The following is a 13,019-nucleotide window of genomic DNA, read 5'->3' as shown; positions in this document are numbered from 1 at the left end:
AGCTTTCCACACTCTCCCTGGCTGGATTTAAGCAACTTTCTGTTTTTTGCCTAAAGTCAGAGACTCTGTTTTAGAAACACAGTCTCTTCCTTTGGCACACTCGCTTAGCCGCTCATGAGTTCCCTGATTGCTCTGGTTCCACATGGAACCCGCCCTTGATCCTTGGCAGCCTGCGACAGTGATGCTGGAACTTACTTTTCTGATTACTCTATAGAGTCAGTAAACTCTTTTCTCTCCTTAGCTCTGCCAGATACCAGTGCAGGAAAAAGGAAAGAGCACGGGTGAAATGATTTTTTTTTTTTCTTTTTACGAACTATGTCACAACACCAAGTTAATAGTGGCGGACGACTTTAGAAGGCTTACATATGCATCTGAAAGCAGGCAATGAGGCAAAACCAATTTTTCTTTTTTTTCAGGACTGTTACAGAGGGACAACAGGAATCAAAGGTAGACGAGCAACAGGGGGACAGTTCAGAGAAGTCAAAACAGAAGCACAACATGTACAGATGAGATGCTACCTCTGGGTTTGAAGGATTATCTTTGAGTCATGAGAATGGAAGGCAAAATTGGACCCAGGAGGCAGCGAGTTAGATGGTGGAGGACGTTGATAACCCCTCTGAACTGGTCTCCACCCTTCATGGAAAACCCCAAAGCTTTTTTACTTTTTTTTTTCTTGCTCAGTAATGAAATGCAAAGCCATGACCAATCGAATGAGCTCTCCTGGGTGAGCCTGAACCATCTTCCCCCTTCTGGAACATAAAGACCAAGCAGCCTGGGAAAAGCCCCTTCCTCACTCTTTCCAGCCTTTCGGCAGGGTGTTTGTTATCTTCAGATGATGAGCTCTGAGAGCGTCAGCAGGTTTTGTACAAACACACTGATGGGTCTGATGGAATGTCCATGTATTATGGTCAGCTCTACCTGAAAGGGGTACCCTTGATGTCTGTATAATAGTAGTCATTTGTCATCACCAAAACCCGTTTCTAGATTGAAAGAAAACAAAAAAAAAAAGTCGTAGAGAAAAGAAAAACACGGTTAGTCGGCTAGGTGACGGTTTTTTTTTTTTTCAGAAATCAATAAAAATAAATGGACACGCTATGATCAGGTTAACGGTACTACATGAATCTCATCTGAGATAAGTAAAGACAAGAGAAAAATGATCTCGGCGAAAGATATTTATTCCAGATAGAGCTTTCAAAGCTATTTTTTTTTCCACAGTGGTTTGTTTTAAATTAAGCAGCAAGAATGTTTGAGAAAAATGTACCCCTTTGTCCACTGTCTTCTTCACCTCCATGGAAAACTTGCCCGTCTTTCGATTCACCATGGCGTTTCTTAACTAAGAGGATAAAAGGAAATCTGGGTGTTAGTTCTTCCCTGGGTTGTGCACACCTCGAATCCTTAGTTTGAACGCTTTTGATGGCTTGTGCAAAACAGAGATGAGATTCCCACTCAATCTGGGGTGCTTCTGCGGGTTGGGCAGCATATTGTCGGCCGATCTTTAAAACAAGACAAACACCCTTGTACAGCCAGAGAGAGGCCAACATCAACGAATAAATGACTTTCAACTTCAATTTGGGGTCCTGGAGGGAACCTCAGGATAGGGACAAAACAGCCCCTGCCAGGCAGGTTCATCCCAAGAGAGCCAAAGAATGAACTCCCAGCAATCCGCTAAAACACTCATGCAAGAGCATCTCTGGGGACAAGTCCCATTTTCACAAAGGGTACTGAATAGTCACGAAGAAATCATTTTTTTTCCCAAAGATAATCAAGTTAAAGACATTTTCCTACCCAGTAGTTTAAGGGAAAAATAAAAACAAAAGACCCATCATTTGGAAGACAGGGATTAGCTTTTTATAGCATGAATCATGTTCAAACGCTGGCTGAGAAATCCCAGTCAATTAATGGCCTTGCAGACAGCGCAGTGAATGGGGGTGGGGGGGCAACCCCGTCTCTGATTTTTGGAGGTCCCATCTAGGAACAGAGAGCCAGGTTGTCCTCCCCCACCCCTGGCTGACCTCACCTAATTACGTGTGGCCCTTCTAGGAGTTCAGAGGAGGACAGCAGACGCCGGGATGAAAGATGTGCCGTCGTGGGCACCAACGGGACCCGACAGGCAAGGCCATTTAATGGGACAGGAGCAAAAACTGACAAGCCACAGCCCGTCAGGAAAACCTCTTTCCTAGCACAAGTCTCAGTCCTTTATCCTTTTCCCCTCTTTTCTCCTTTGAGGAGCTTGAGTTAAGATCTGGCCGATAGAAAACTGCGACGTTTGCAAGACACCTAAATTGGATGTGGGGCTGTCTAGATTTGGGTTCACATTCCCCCCATCTTCTGTGTGAAAGAGTAAAAGCATAATTTTTCGCTGGAGGCATGTATAAAATAAAACATATATTTGACTCTAGATATTTTTTTTTAACAACACATAATGGGCATTTCTGGAAATATTTTCCCATTTTTAACTTTTTGTGGTTTTGGATGGGGAGAGCTGGTCCTAATTAAGTCTACTTTCTAACTTTTTAAGAATGCCTCGATTTATCTTTAACATGGTTTTCATTTCTTCTCTTTCTTGGTGCCTGCCTAAAGCCATTTGGGACCTTCTCTCAAAGTTCCCCAGGCGAGTTAGAGATTAGGTAAGCCCCTCTCTCTGTACAGCCCCACCCCCCACTCCTAGTAGCACAGAACAATTGGCAGGCGGCCTGGGAGGGCCCAAGGTCAGGGTCACAGTCCTACTTTTGTAAAAACAATCATGAAAGCAGGTTATCCTTATTGAATATGTAGTTGTGAGACACGATTGCACTGTAGCTTAGAAATAGACCGTGCAGCCGGAACTTTATGATCTTGGGCAAATTACTTACCTTGTCCGTGCCTCAGTTTCCCCTTCTGAAAAATGGAACACAATGACAGCACCCATCCCATAACGTTATAGGGAGGATTAGATGGGTTGGTATTGTGCTAAGTGATCAATAGATATTAACTACTCTCTATCATCATCACCACCATCACCAGCAGATATCTTTGGCATCTTCCTTTAAGTTATCATCCTCCTCACTCTCCCGGTGTGGTGTTAAACACCTTGCCATAGCTTAAAGAATAGGATTCAAGCACCTTTTTGATTGGCACAGACACCCAAGCTCTAACCCAATGCTTTTTAAACTTTTGTGACATAACCCTATAAGAAATACATCCACGATGCCCTCTGCATCTCCTGTTTCAGTAGTTTCCATTGTTTTTCTCTGCTGCTGCTCAGTAACCACTAAATGTATTTGGTGACCTCATCCCTAACTCCCCAGGTTGAAAACGGCTGCTCTTGGCCACCTGCAAGTTGACCCAGACTGAGAAGGAGAGAGCCAACCCAGAATAGCAAGGTTCAGGTTTTGCCACTGACACATCCCAGCTGTCCTCTGACCTCTCTATGGCTCAATTTCTTCAGCTATCCTTCATTCTGTCAAAGGTGTCCCTGAGCGAAGATTCCCAGACCACAGGGATCCTAGGGTTCTGTTAAAAGCTGTGGTCATCAGATTCTCATGGAGCACATGTTACTGATAGAGACTATTTCCTGAGATCTATGTGTTGGGTTCCATTTTTAAAACTTGCAAAATTGTCTTAATTATTATCCCTATTTGACATGGGGGGAACCTGAGACTTGGGTTAAGAAACTTGGCCCAAACTTTGAGCCCAAACTCATAACCTCTGCTTCTCAAATCGGGAGAAAAAGTACTTGGGAAAAATTACATATTTTGGCATCAATATAAAAAGTATCTTATTATTCCTAGATTTTTTTTTTTAATCAAAGAAAAGTTTTCAAAATTGACCATTCCAGAGTCTGTGGTTTTAACTTCCAGTAGGCTCTTCCATATGCTCCAAGTCCTGTGGATCCAGGACTGTTGGAAAAGTGCTTTTCTTTCCTTATTGCCAGAGGAGGAAAGCGGGGTTGGCAGATTTTTCAATAGACTGCCTGTGACAATACAGCATTGTGAGATTGGAACATTCTAGAAATGTCCCTTTTCTATCTGAGGATGCTGGGGCTTGAGAAGAGGACCAGTTGGCCCAGAATTACATGGTCAGTCAGTGTCATCCCTGTATTCCCAGAGGGCTCTGGCACCCAGGGGGCAGGCAAGAGTGATGGAGAACAGCAACACAGTCCATCCTCACTAAAGGAAAGAAAAGCATGATTAATGGTGCTACTCAGGGTTGTCTGAATATCCTTTGAACTTTCCACTACCCAGATCTTCAACAGGGCACAACTGAAAAAAATCAAATGTCCTGGCAGAAGAAAATTGCCAAACGAATTTTGGTGTGTCCATGTTAGCATACTATACAGTCATTAAAAATCACATGCACCAATGTTCAACTTCACACATAGTCAAAAAAAGGCAAATGAGGGCGTCAGTGATACCAGGTAGCTTCATTTTTCCCTGTCAGGCATCAATCACTTACAAGTGTGATGACACAGTGGATGTTGAAGCATATTTTGCCACAGTGTGGTCACCGTTGAAACCTCCTCCAGAATGATAAATTGCCTGCATGGTCAGCTTCCTCAGTCTGGGACCCCCACCTTTGTTATCCAGTTCTGATGTCCTTCTCTAGAGCCCCCGGGGAAACTTCGTCTCCATCAGACTCCAAACCCATCACAGCACCCATTTTTCCTGACAGCACGTTACAGATGCAGGCTGCACTCGGGTTCCAGTGAGAGCCTGCTGCCCTTACCTCCCAGGCAGAGCTCATTAGGGGAGCTTCCCTTGGAGAGCCAATGGCCACCTTAGGTTGTGTGTGTAATTACATAATGATAGCCCCTTTTCCTAATGGTGGCTCCTTGTCCACATTAGAACAGGAGCCTCACCCTTCCCAGTGCACAGGCAGCCTGCACTTCCAAACCCCTAATGACATGCCACCTGGCCAGGCTGAGAGATTAAAGGGAAGGGAGATGCAGTGGATAAATAGCTCTGTCATTCTCAAGCAAGTATTCAGCCAGCACATGGACACATACATGGATGGGCATGGGACGCCTCAACCACAGAATTGCCCCATTATGTATCAACCTGGGTTCTTAGGGTGGGCTTTGGTTTGGGGGTCTAGGGCTCAAACATGAACCGCAGAGACACTGGAGAAAGTGTGTAGATAAATGCAATATGTGGCTGAAAATCTCGGAAATATGCCCCAAGAGAAGAGGTTTAAGGGACTTTGGGGAAAAGAAAAAAACTTTCCATGAGAGCCATCATGGTAAGAAGAAATGTGGGTTGACTGGGGAGTAGGAGGAAAAGGCTTATGACTCAACTGAAGGGACTTCAGGCAGAATCCGTGGGGCAGGATTCACAATACCATGCGGACAAACATTGTCTGACAGCCACAATGTGCAAGGTCCCATATTCTCTGCATTAATCAGGGGACAAAAACCCATCTGCCATGAGGTACTGAAACACAAAGACTCAAGACTCAAGGGCTCTGTCTATGGTGCAATCATGTCAACAGCACAACTTTGAGGGCTGAACTGCCTGAGCTGGAATCCATGTCAGGTCCCCTGGGACCACTGCACCAATTGTCTGTCTCGGGTTCCTTACCTGTCAGATGGAGATAGCAAAAACACCTACTTCCTAGAATTGCTATGAGAAATTCATGTGTTCGTGCATCCATGGTACTTAGAACACCACTGGCCCGTAGCTATATATGGTAGCTATTACTACTTATATGAGTATTCTCTATTTATAGAAATAATCATGTTCACTGTGGAAATGTTGGTAATGACTAAAATGTAATGCAGGGAAGTGGGGACACCAAACCCATCCTTAATTTCTTCATCCATGTCTGGGAATTTATAACCAAGGATAAACACCAAAGATAATTTTTCTTTCCAGAGGTGATCTGCACTGGTGATTCATACTGGAACATGCATGTCTCAAGGTCCCCTGCTGACTCATTGGGTCCCCCAAAGATCTGTCCTACTTACTGTATTGTTAACCCAGCACCTAACTCATCCTGTGAACTGGGACAGAAGTCCCATTCATACCATTCTGCATGGGCTTTTCTTTTTTCTCTTCTTTTATTATTTTAATTTTAGCCAGTCTATTTTGCACATGCTTAACAGTACATGTGATCTTACATCATTTTTGGAAGTATGCAGGGTCTATGCTTTAAATGTGGTCATTAAACTCAACAAGCGCCTAGTTGTCCAAGAGGAGTATAATTCTCCTTCCAAGTTCTCTGCAGCTGGGCAGTCTCTGCTGCTTCTTCCTCAGTGGGCTCTGCTTATATGCCTTTTCCAGATCTAGACCAGCAGACACATGAGGGATACTGTGAAGACTTCCCAAAGATGCTTCATATAGATTCCGAATTTCCCCAATCATCAGGGTACAAATCCCCAAGGGAAAAGAAGCCTCTGGGGAACTTTCCATGGGAGTCATCATGGTAAGAAGAAATGTGGGTTGACTGGAGAGGAGGAGGAGAAGGCTCCAAGTCAAACTTTCTGAGAACAAAGGGATTCACATTACAAATGTACCATGTTCCCAAGATGACAAGACACAAGGCCTGAACTGAAGAGTTAACTAAAGATCCGTTTATGCAGAAAGAAAACCCTGGGCTGGCTTGAGGTGTGGGCACTCTGAGAACAGGCATTTGAGAAATTGATGCTTGCAGTTCCAGTGAGAAAGGAAATTGGAATGAGGAGATTGAAAGCACTCTGAACCGTGATTAGAGAAGGGAGATATTAGCTCACTGACATTTTTCTGGGGTATGTATGTAGGTGATTACAGCAAGCCCAGTCAAGTGTGGGACTCTGAAGCAAGCATGAGAATAATCAAGTTTGCCTTCCTTATTGACTAAAATGGAAAAGAAGACAGGATGGGGCAGCTGATAAGATTCAAGCCTCCTGGGAAAGAAAGCAAAAGGATCCACTGAGGTCAAAACAAACCCAAACTAAAGCAAAGGCAAAAGGAAAGATAGAAGGAAAAACACACACACACACACACACACACACAATGGACAGTATTCTTCAAAGACTCATGAGACACGAAGTTAGGAAGTGAAAGTCCATAGAACAGTGATTCATGAGAGGGCCACAAGAGGGTTAATGAACAGGATGAGGATATTACCAACCATGGCGGCTGCTCAGAATGCTCACCTGTCCATGTAGCAGGGTAAGCACATTTATATCTTCCAAAATGGTAGTAGGGATTATCATCATCATCTCATTTTCTTGGGGAAAATTCCACAATGAACAAGAATAACCCTGAAGGGCCGAGGTCATAGTCACTCACTGGAGACAAACAGCAGTAGAGGTGAGCAGACCCCTGGCAGCCTGCATCCTCCGCACTGCTGAAGCGGGGTGTGCACACTGGATGCAGTATGATCCAGAGAACCCGCCGGCTTCCTGGTAACCATGTTTAAGAAACAAGAAGATCTCAAACTCTACCAGGTCTCTGAACTGACATGATGTCAGAGCCCTGGCATGTTACTCTGTCTGAACGTGGAAACTAGATTTAGTATAGATGGAGAAGAAAATGGGTTAAATTTCTAAAACAGACACAACTTACATTCTAGAGGGGAGAAAGAAAATTGGACATCCACACTAGCTGAGGTGGTTTAGGCAACAGAGGATGTGAAAAGAAGGAGAGCCACAGCAAGAGAGATGTGAGGCTGGCCCGGCTTCTAGGCAGCGTAAGAACCCCGCCTGGGATTTCAAAGGGTTCTCCTCCACATTGCAATGGAAGGCAGGGCAGAGTGGGAGAAGGACTGGATGCTAAGTCAATGATGAGACTTAAGGAAGGACCCCACACAAATCTGGGATGGTAGGACACAGAAAAGAGACACCATTTGAAACAGGGAAGGGGGGAAGGCTTCAGATGGTGACACCTGGGAGATGATGATTGAATTAAAGAGAGTCAGCCTGGATTCACACCAAGGCAGCTGCGTCTAGCACATCTGATTTATTGAGAAAGTAACAAGAAGACTTGACGGGGTTAAGGCAGAGGCATAAGGAAAACTTTTGATCCAGTACCAGGCTGTCTGTGTGTGGGGAGGAAGCACTGTGTGCTATTGCAGTGTATCTGCTGGGAGCAGGGAGAGAGGCCAGGGAGGCTTGGGAAAAGGGGGGGCAACCACGCAGGAGGAAAGCAGGCCTGCAAAACCGTGGGCTGCTCTTCAAAGAGAAGGACTGAACCCATGAAGTCCTGACAGATGGATTCTGGCGGCCTAGGAGCCTGCCTGCTTGGCCGTAAGCACCCTGATTTTGTAGTGGGCAAGGTCTCCTGTTGCTCAGCCAGGCCTTGCCTGAGATGGCAGGTGCCATCAAGTGTCCTGGGCAGAAGACTGGATTTATCAGCAGCAGAAAGGAACAGAGTCCAGCATGAAACAGTGTCAGCAGACTGCTCAAGCAGGTGGGTGGCTGACCTGTCTGCAGTTGGTCTGGCGAACCAGCAGGAAAGTTCTAAGACCCCAAACATGATAAAAGGATCCATTGTCTCCACATCTCTCTGATGGCCAGGTATCCCTCTGGTGAGTCTCTTGTCCAGCTTCTGGGACAGCCTCAAGTCAACAGAGCTCCCTCCCCAGGTGGCTTCAAAACAGATCACTTACCACATCATCTCGGTCTTCCCACTCCACCTCAGAGAGGTCCACACTACTGTAATTAGGTTTCCTTCGCTTTTTGCCTTCTTCATACTAGCATTGGGAAGAAGAGAAAAAAGAAAAGAAAAAAAATTTCCATGAAACCATTAGCCAGGGCAAACTTTATCTTCCAAGCCCTGTTGCCCAGATGGGGACTATGAATGAACAGGTGTCACAGAGAAACCCCTCAGGGTGACAGTCTTCAAGGTTGTAATGGCCAGAATGCCAAGCCCAGATGACTGAATATTTCCTCCAAGCCAGGGAATACAAAAGCCAATTCTTTGATATGAATCTACCTAGCAGACTCCTTTGTTTCCAAAATACCAGAGGCAAAGGAAAGTTCATCCCTCCTTGGATGGGGTATGTAGGGAATGGAGAGACACTTTCCCTCTATTCCAAAGCTTATAAAATTACCCAGGAAAGGACTTACAAACATCTATCCAAAACCTAGTGCTACCCCTTATGCTTTATAATCCTACAGTCTCAAACCTATCTCCAAACTCCCTGGGTGGGAAGAAAAGACACCAATCCTCACAGCTGGAGTTGGACTCCGCATCCTGGTGATCCTTTGCAGACACACCAAACCTTCCATTTGCTATCACCCAGGCCACCACGGTGCTGAACTAAGCGTGGCTACTTTGCCTGGAATAGATGTGGGTATTGGGAATCGCTGCCAGATTTAATGGTCATTAGGGAATTTCTCTGGAAAACCTGATGAGTGCATTAATAACCGGGGAAGTGGTTTTTGTCTCCCCCTGCTAAATCACTGGTGTTAGTCACCCTGCCAGCCTACCATTTTATCGACCGGACATGCTTGTGTCTGGACCTTCATGCTGTCTCGAGGCCTTTAATGTTGGTTGTTAGGGTGATTATAAGGTAGCAAAGTCTGCCCTCTGCTGCAGGCTATGTATAAGCAACCCCTTTACAAGTTCAGATGGTAGGACTAATGGTGTACTGGAAAAAACATATAATCATTTTTTTTTTGGTGGGGATACTGTTTTCCTTTTTGTTCTTGTTTCTGTCTCCAGATTGGTCATCTTTTGATTGAATGGCAACACTCTGAGGTGCAGGGTTAGTCTAAGTATTTTAGGACCCCAAAGCCACAGGCTGCCTGATTTTGGACACTGATTGGCTACTGTGGATACAGTTGCTGAAGGCACCCAAGCAGGAAGGGGAAAGCATCGCCAATATATAGAACTGAACAAGTCTAACCCGGCCCAGAGTGGAATGTAAGGGACAGTGGCCAGAGAGGGGGCTCTCGAGACACTGTAGCACTAACAGGGCCAAATGTTTTCACACATTCTTCTTCCCTGTCACTGCATTTCAGGAACTCTGAGCCATCTTTGGAGGGTCAGAAAGGGGTTGTCCTACCTGCCTGGTAGGGCTCTCACCACCCCAGCAACTACACTTCCAGTCCCCTCTTTAAGGTGTCCAATGAACACATGTTTATGGTCACCATAATGACATCAGATCCACTCCAGATGAAGAGGAAGGGAAATGGCTTCACTGTAAATGATAACAGCAGTAGATCCTGTTATGGAAAGTTCTGGTGTGAATGGAAGCCCTGGCCATCACAGAGCTAGGCTTGCTTTCCCTCTCTGAGGAGGAATGGGAGATCACTGAGAGGAGCTGGCCTGGGTGGGAATGATGACGGAGAGCAGCTAGAGTCAGTCAGTCATTCTGGACCTCTTCTGTCACCTGTGCCGATGCCTCCCAATTTCCCATGTAGTCAGAAGCATTCCTGACAGCTATTGGGCACCTCAGAAGCGCCTGCAGCCCATATCTTGAACTTTGAAGGCAGAACTTTCACGATTCCTTGGGTAGCCAATTGCTGGATCTCCAATGTTCATTTATTCATTCATTTTGGTGGAGAGTTCTCCCTTTGACCATTTCAAAGTGCTCCTTTGTTCAATACACATTTATTGGAAAGCTCAAAGTGCTAGGCACTAAGCCTATAAAGTCAATTAACAAGTGCTCCGCTCTTTCCCAAGGGCTTATTTGCAGTTTATCATCCTTAATTTTGCCTCTGTTCTTGCCCATTATTCATATGGGAAAAAGGGATCTAGCAAGTTAAATAAGATCCTATAGCCAGTATGGAGGAAGACACCTCGCCCATCGCCAGCCCCTGGCTAAATTTTCATGTCCAAGCCTCAGGTTATTCTAACCATGGTTTCAGAAATTTAAAAACACTCCAAGATCCAGAACACCAAGTGTGCCTTTGTCCTCAGAGAAAGCACAGACAAGTTTTTGTGAGAAGAAAAGAGCACGGGGGCCCTACCACTTCACATCGCCCATGTCACACTGGGTGTGGGACCCTAAGCAAGGTGCCAAGCTCATCTAAGCTCCCTTCCTCAGTTGCAAAGTGGGGAAAAATAACAGGACCTCCACAGCAAAAATAGGAACGTGAGGGTGAAATGAGATATTGTGTGTAAAATGGCAACGCGTTCCCAGGGACAAAATAAACTCTTAACATGTGGCTAGCATGATTGGTGAGAACCAGGCACTTCTTGGGAAGACACAGGCTCCTTGCAGAGTCATGGCTAAGATTACATTTCCGTGGAAGGGGGAGGCCATTTGCTAATTCTGCAGGCCACTCTTCTGCAAAACAGGCAGGCAAGAGATGTTTGTAGGAGAGGATGTGTTGGGCAATCACAATCATCTGTGTCCTCCTGGTGTATATATTACAGGTTGAGACTTAAGACTCTCCTGGCAGAAATCCGGACTGTGCTAAAGCACCCAGCACCTTTTAGATGGCATTTGGCAAAAGCCGGTTGCAGAATCTTGACTTCTGACCATTCCTAAATGTCTGTATTTATTTATTTTTTATAACCATTTAAGAAATGCAATACATTACACCAAAAAGTTAGTCTAGAAACTTGAGGTGATTAGAGAGGGATGGAATAAAACATTTCCCAGCTCTCTTGTCCAGAAGCCACCACACTCCTGCAAGTTTCTGTAATTTCATTTCACTGACCTTCCACACTGTCTGTTTAACCAGTATGCACAATGGGTCTGAAACACTTTCCATCTGGGTCTTAATTAACAGCTGTGCTCCTTTAGACTATACACATTAATGAAGCAGAGTGATTAATTTGGGGAGAGAAGAAAATTCAGTGGACTATTGTATAGATAAAACAGACCAAGGCCTGTGAGCAGACTGTAGCATTCTGAGTCTAGATCTGCCTAGATCATTTTCCCTATAGCATAGCATACTGAGCCTGGATCTGCCTAAATCATTTCCCCTGTAACATAGCATACTGAGCCTGGATCTGCTTAGATCTTTTCTGCATAGAGGAGGAGGAGGAGGAGGAGGAGACCTAACCCAAGCCAATTCCAATGAGACTCAAGATACAACCTGGGATGCTTTGCTGGACTGATCTGGGGTAAAGGGGTTCTCCATCCATAGGCCCAGCTAAGGTAGTTGTATGTGAGCTTGGAACACTTTATGGCCATTGCTATCACAACTTGGATATAGTGTTTCCAAAAATGAAGCCAGCATAGAGAAAGCAAAGCAAAGATATGAAAAGAATCCTGAAAATAAGGTGTGCACACCTGGCTCAAGCTATGCCTGACCTGAAATCTTTATACCCATGGATATTACATGTATCAATACATCCTCCCCATGTTATCCTCTTCTCTTTTTAAAATATATTTTTTAAAGGGAGGTGGGGCTGGGAATATGGCTCAGTGGTAGAGTGCTTGCCTAGCATGGATGAGGCCTAGGTTCAATACCCAGCACCACACACATACACACAAGCTGGCTTGTGTTTTAAGCATTAAGAACTCAACAGAGTTCCAACTTGTATATATTTAATTCCTCTATTGATTTTCTTTTTAAATAAACTGCTCTTAAAGTCCATTTTATGTGCAGTATTCACAAACTTGGGTATTTTAATGATTATTTGGGAACATGTGATTTATAAAACACCCTCGGCTCCCCAGGATACACTACTGTGTCTGAGCTGAGCTGATCTCCTCTACGTCCTTCCCACCCCCAAGTGCCAAGAAAAAGAACTAACTCAACTCTCAACTCTCCTCTCTCCCAGGCAGCTTTGGCCTGGGACAAATCCCAGGTCCCCTAACTCCACGACTCCCACGTCTTCTGCGTAAGGAGCTCGTTATGGGGTTGAGGCATTGTGTATGGCAATTGTTAGTGTATCTATAATCTGTAACTTCCTTTGAAAATGTGATTAACGAATTGCAAACGGTTTCCAAAGGTTTATAAACAGACTTTGAGAGCCACAGGTAGGGTTTGTAGTTTTGGGGGCCTGTTTTTATGAAAAAAATATGTAGAGGAGAATTTAATAAGGAAAGATATTCTGTGCTATGAAATACTGGGAGGTGGAGTTTCAAATAAAGGCCAGATGTGGCGAACACACAAACAAGCCTGTGGCCTAGCAGGATGGAGAAGAGAAGGCACCCAA

The 13,019-nt window shown here is 44.9% G+C and overlaps 1 protein-coding gene across 2 annotated transcripts in view; it reads right to left on the bottom strand.

The window, feature by feature from the left end:
• Cacna2d3 (calcium voltage-gated channel auxiliary subunit alpha2delta 3) overlaps positions 1–13,019 on the bottom strand; it is an 877,637-nt gene that overhangs the window by 185,425 nt on the left and 679,193 nt on the right. For both annotated transcript variants that reach the window (XM_058582154.1, XM_046452970.2), the window contains 3 exons: positions 8,566–8,649; positions 1,262–1,333; positions 919–980 (listed from right to left, as the gene is read on the bottom strand). In XM_058582154.1, coding sequence (XP_058438137.1) covers positions 919–980; positions 1,262–1,333; positions 8,566–8,649 — 218 coding nt within the window. The remainder of the gene's footprint in view (positions 1–918; positions 981–1,261; positions 1,334–8,565; positions 8,650–13,019) is intronic.

Source organism: Marmota monax, unplaced genomic scaffold (genome assembly GCF_021218885.2).
Source record: "Marmota monax isolate L192 unplaced genomic scaffold, Marmota_monax_Labrador192_F-V1.1 WCK01_AAM20220418_F8-fsc00042, whole genome shotgun sequence".
Classification (NCBI taxonomy): domain Eukaryota; kingdom Metazoa; phylum Chordata; class Mammalia; order Rodentia; family Sciuridae; genus Marmota; species Marmota monax.
This window is presented reverse-complemented; position numbering and strand designations above follow the sequence as displayed.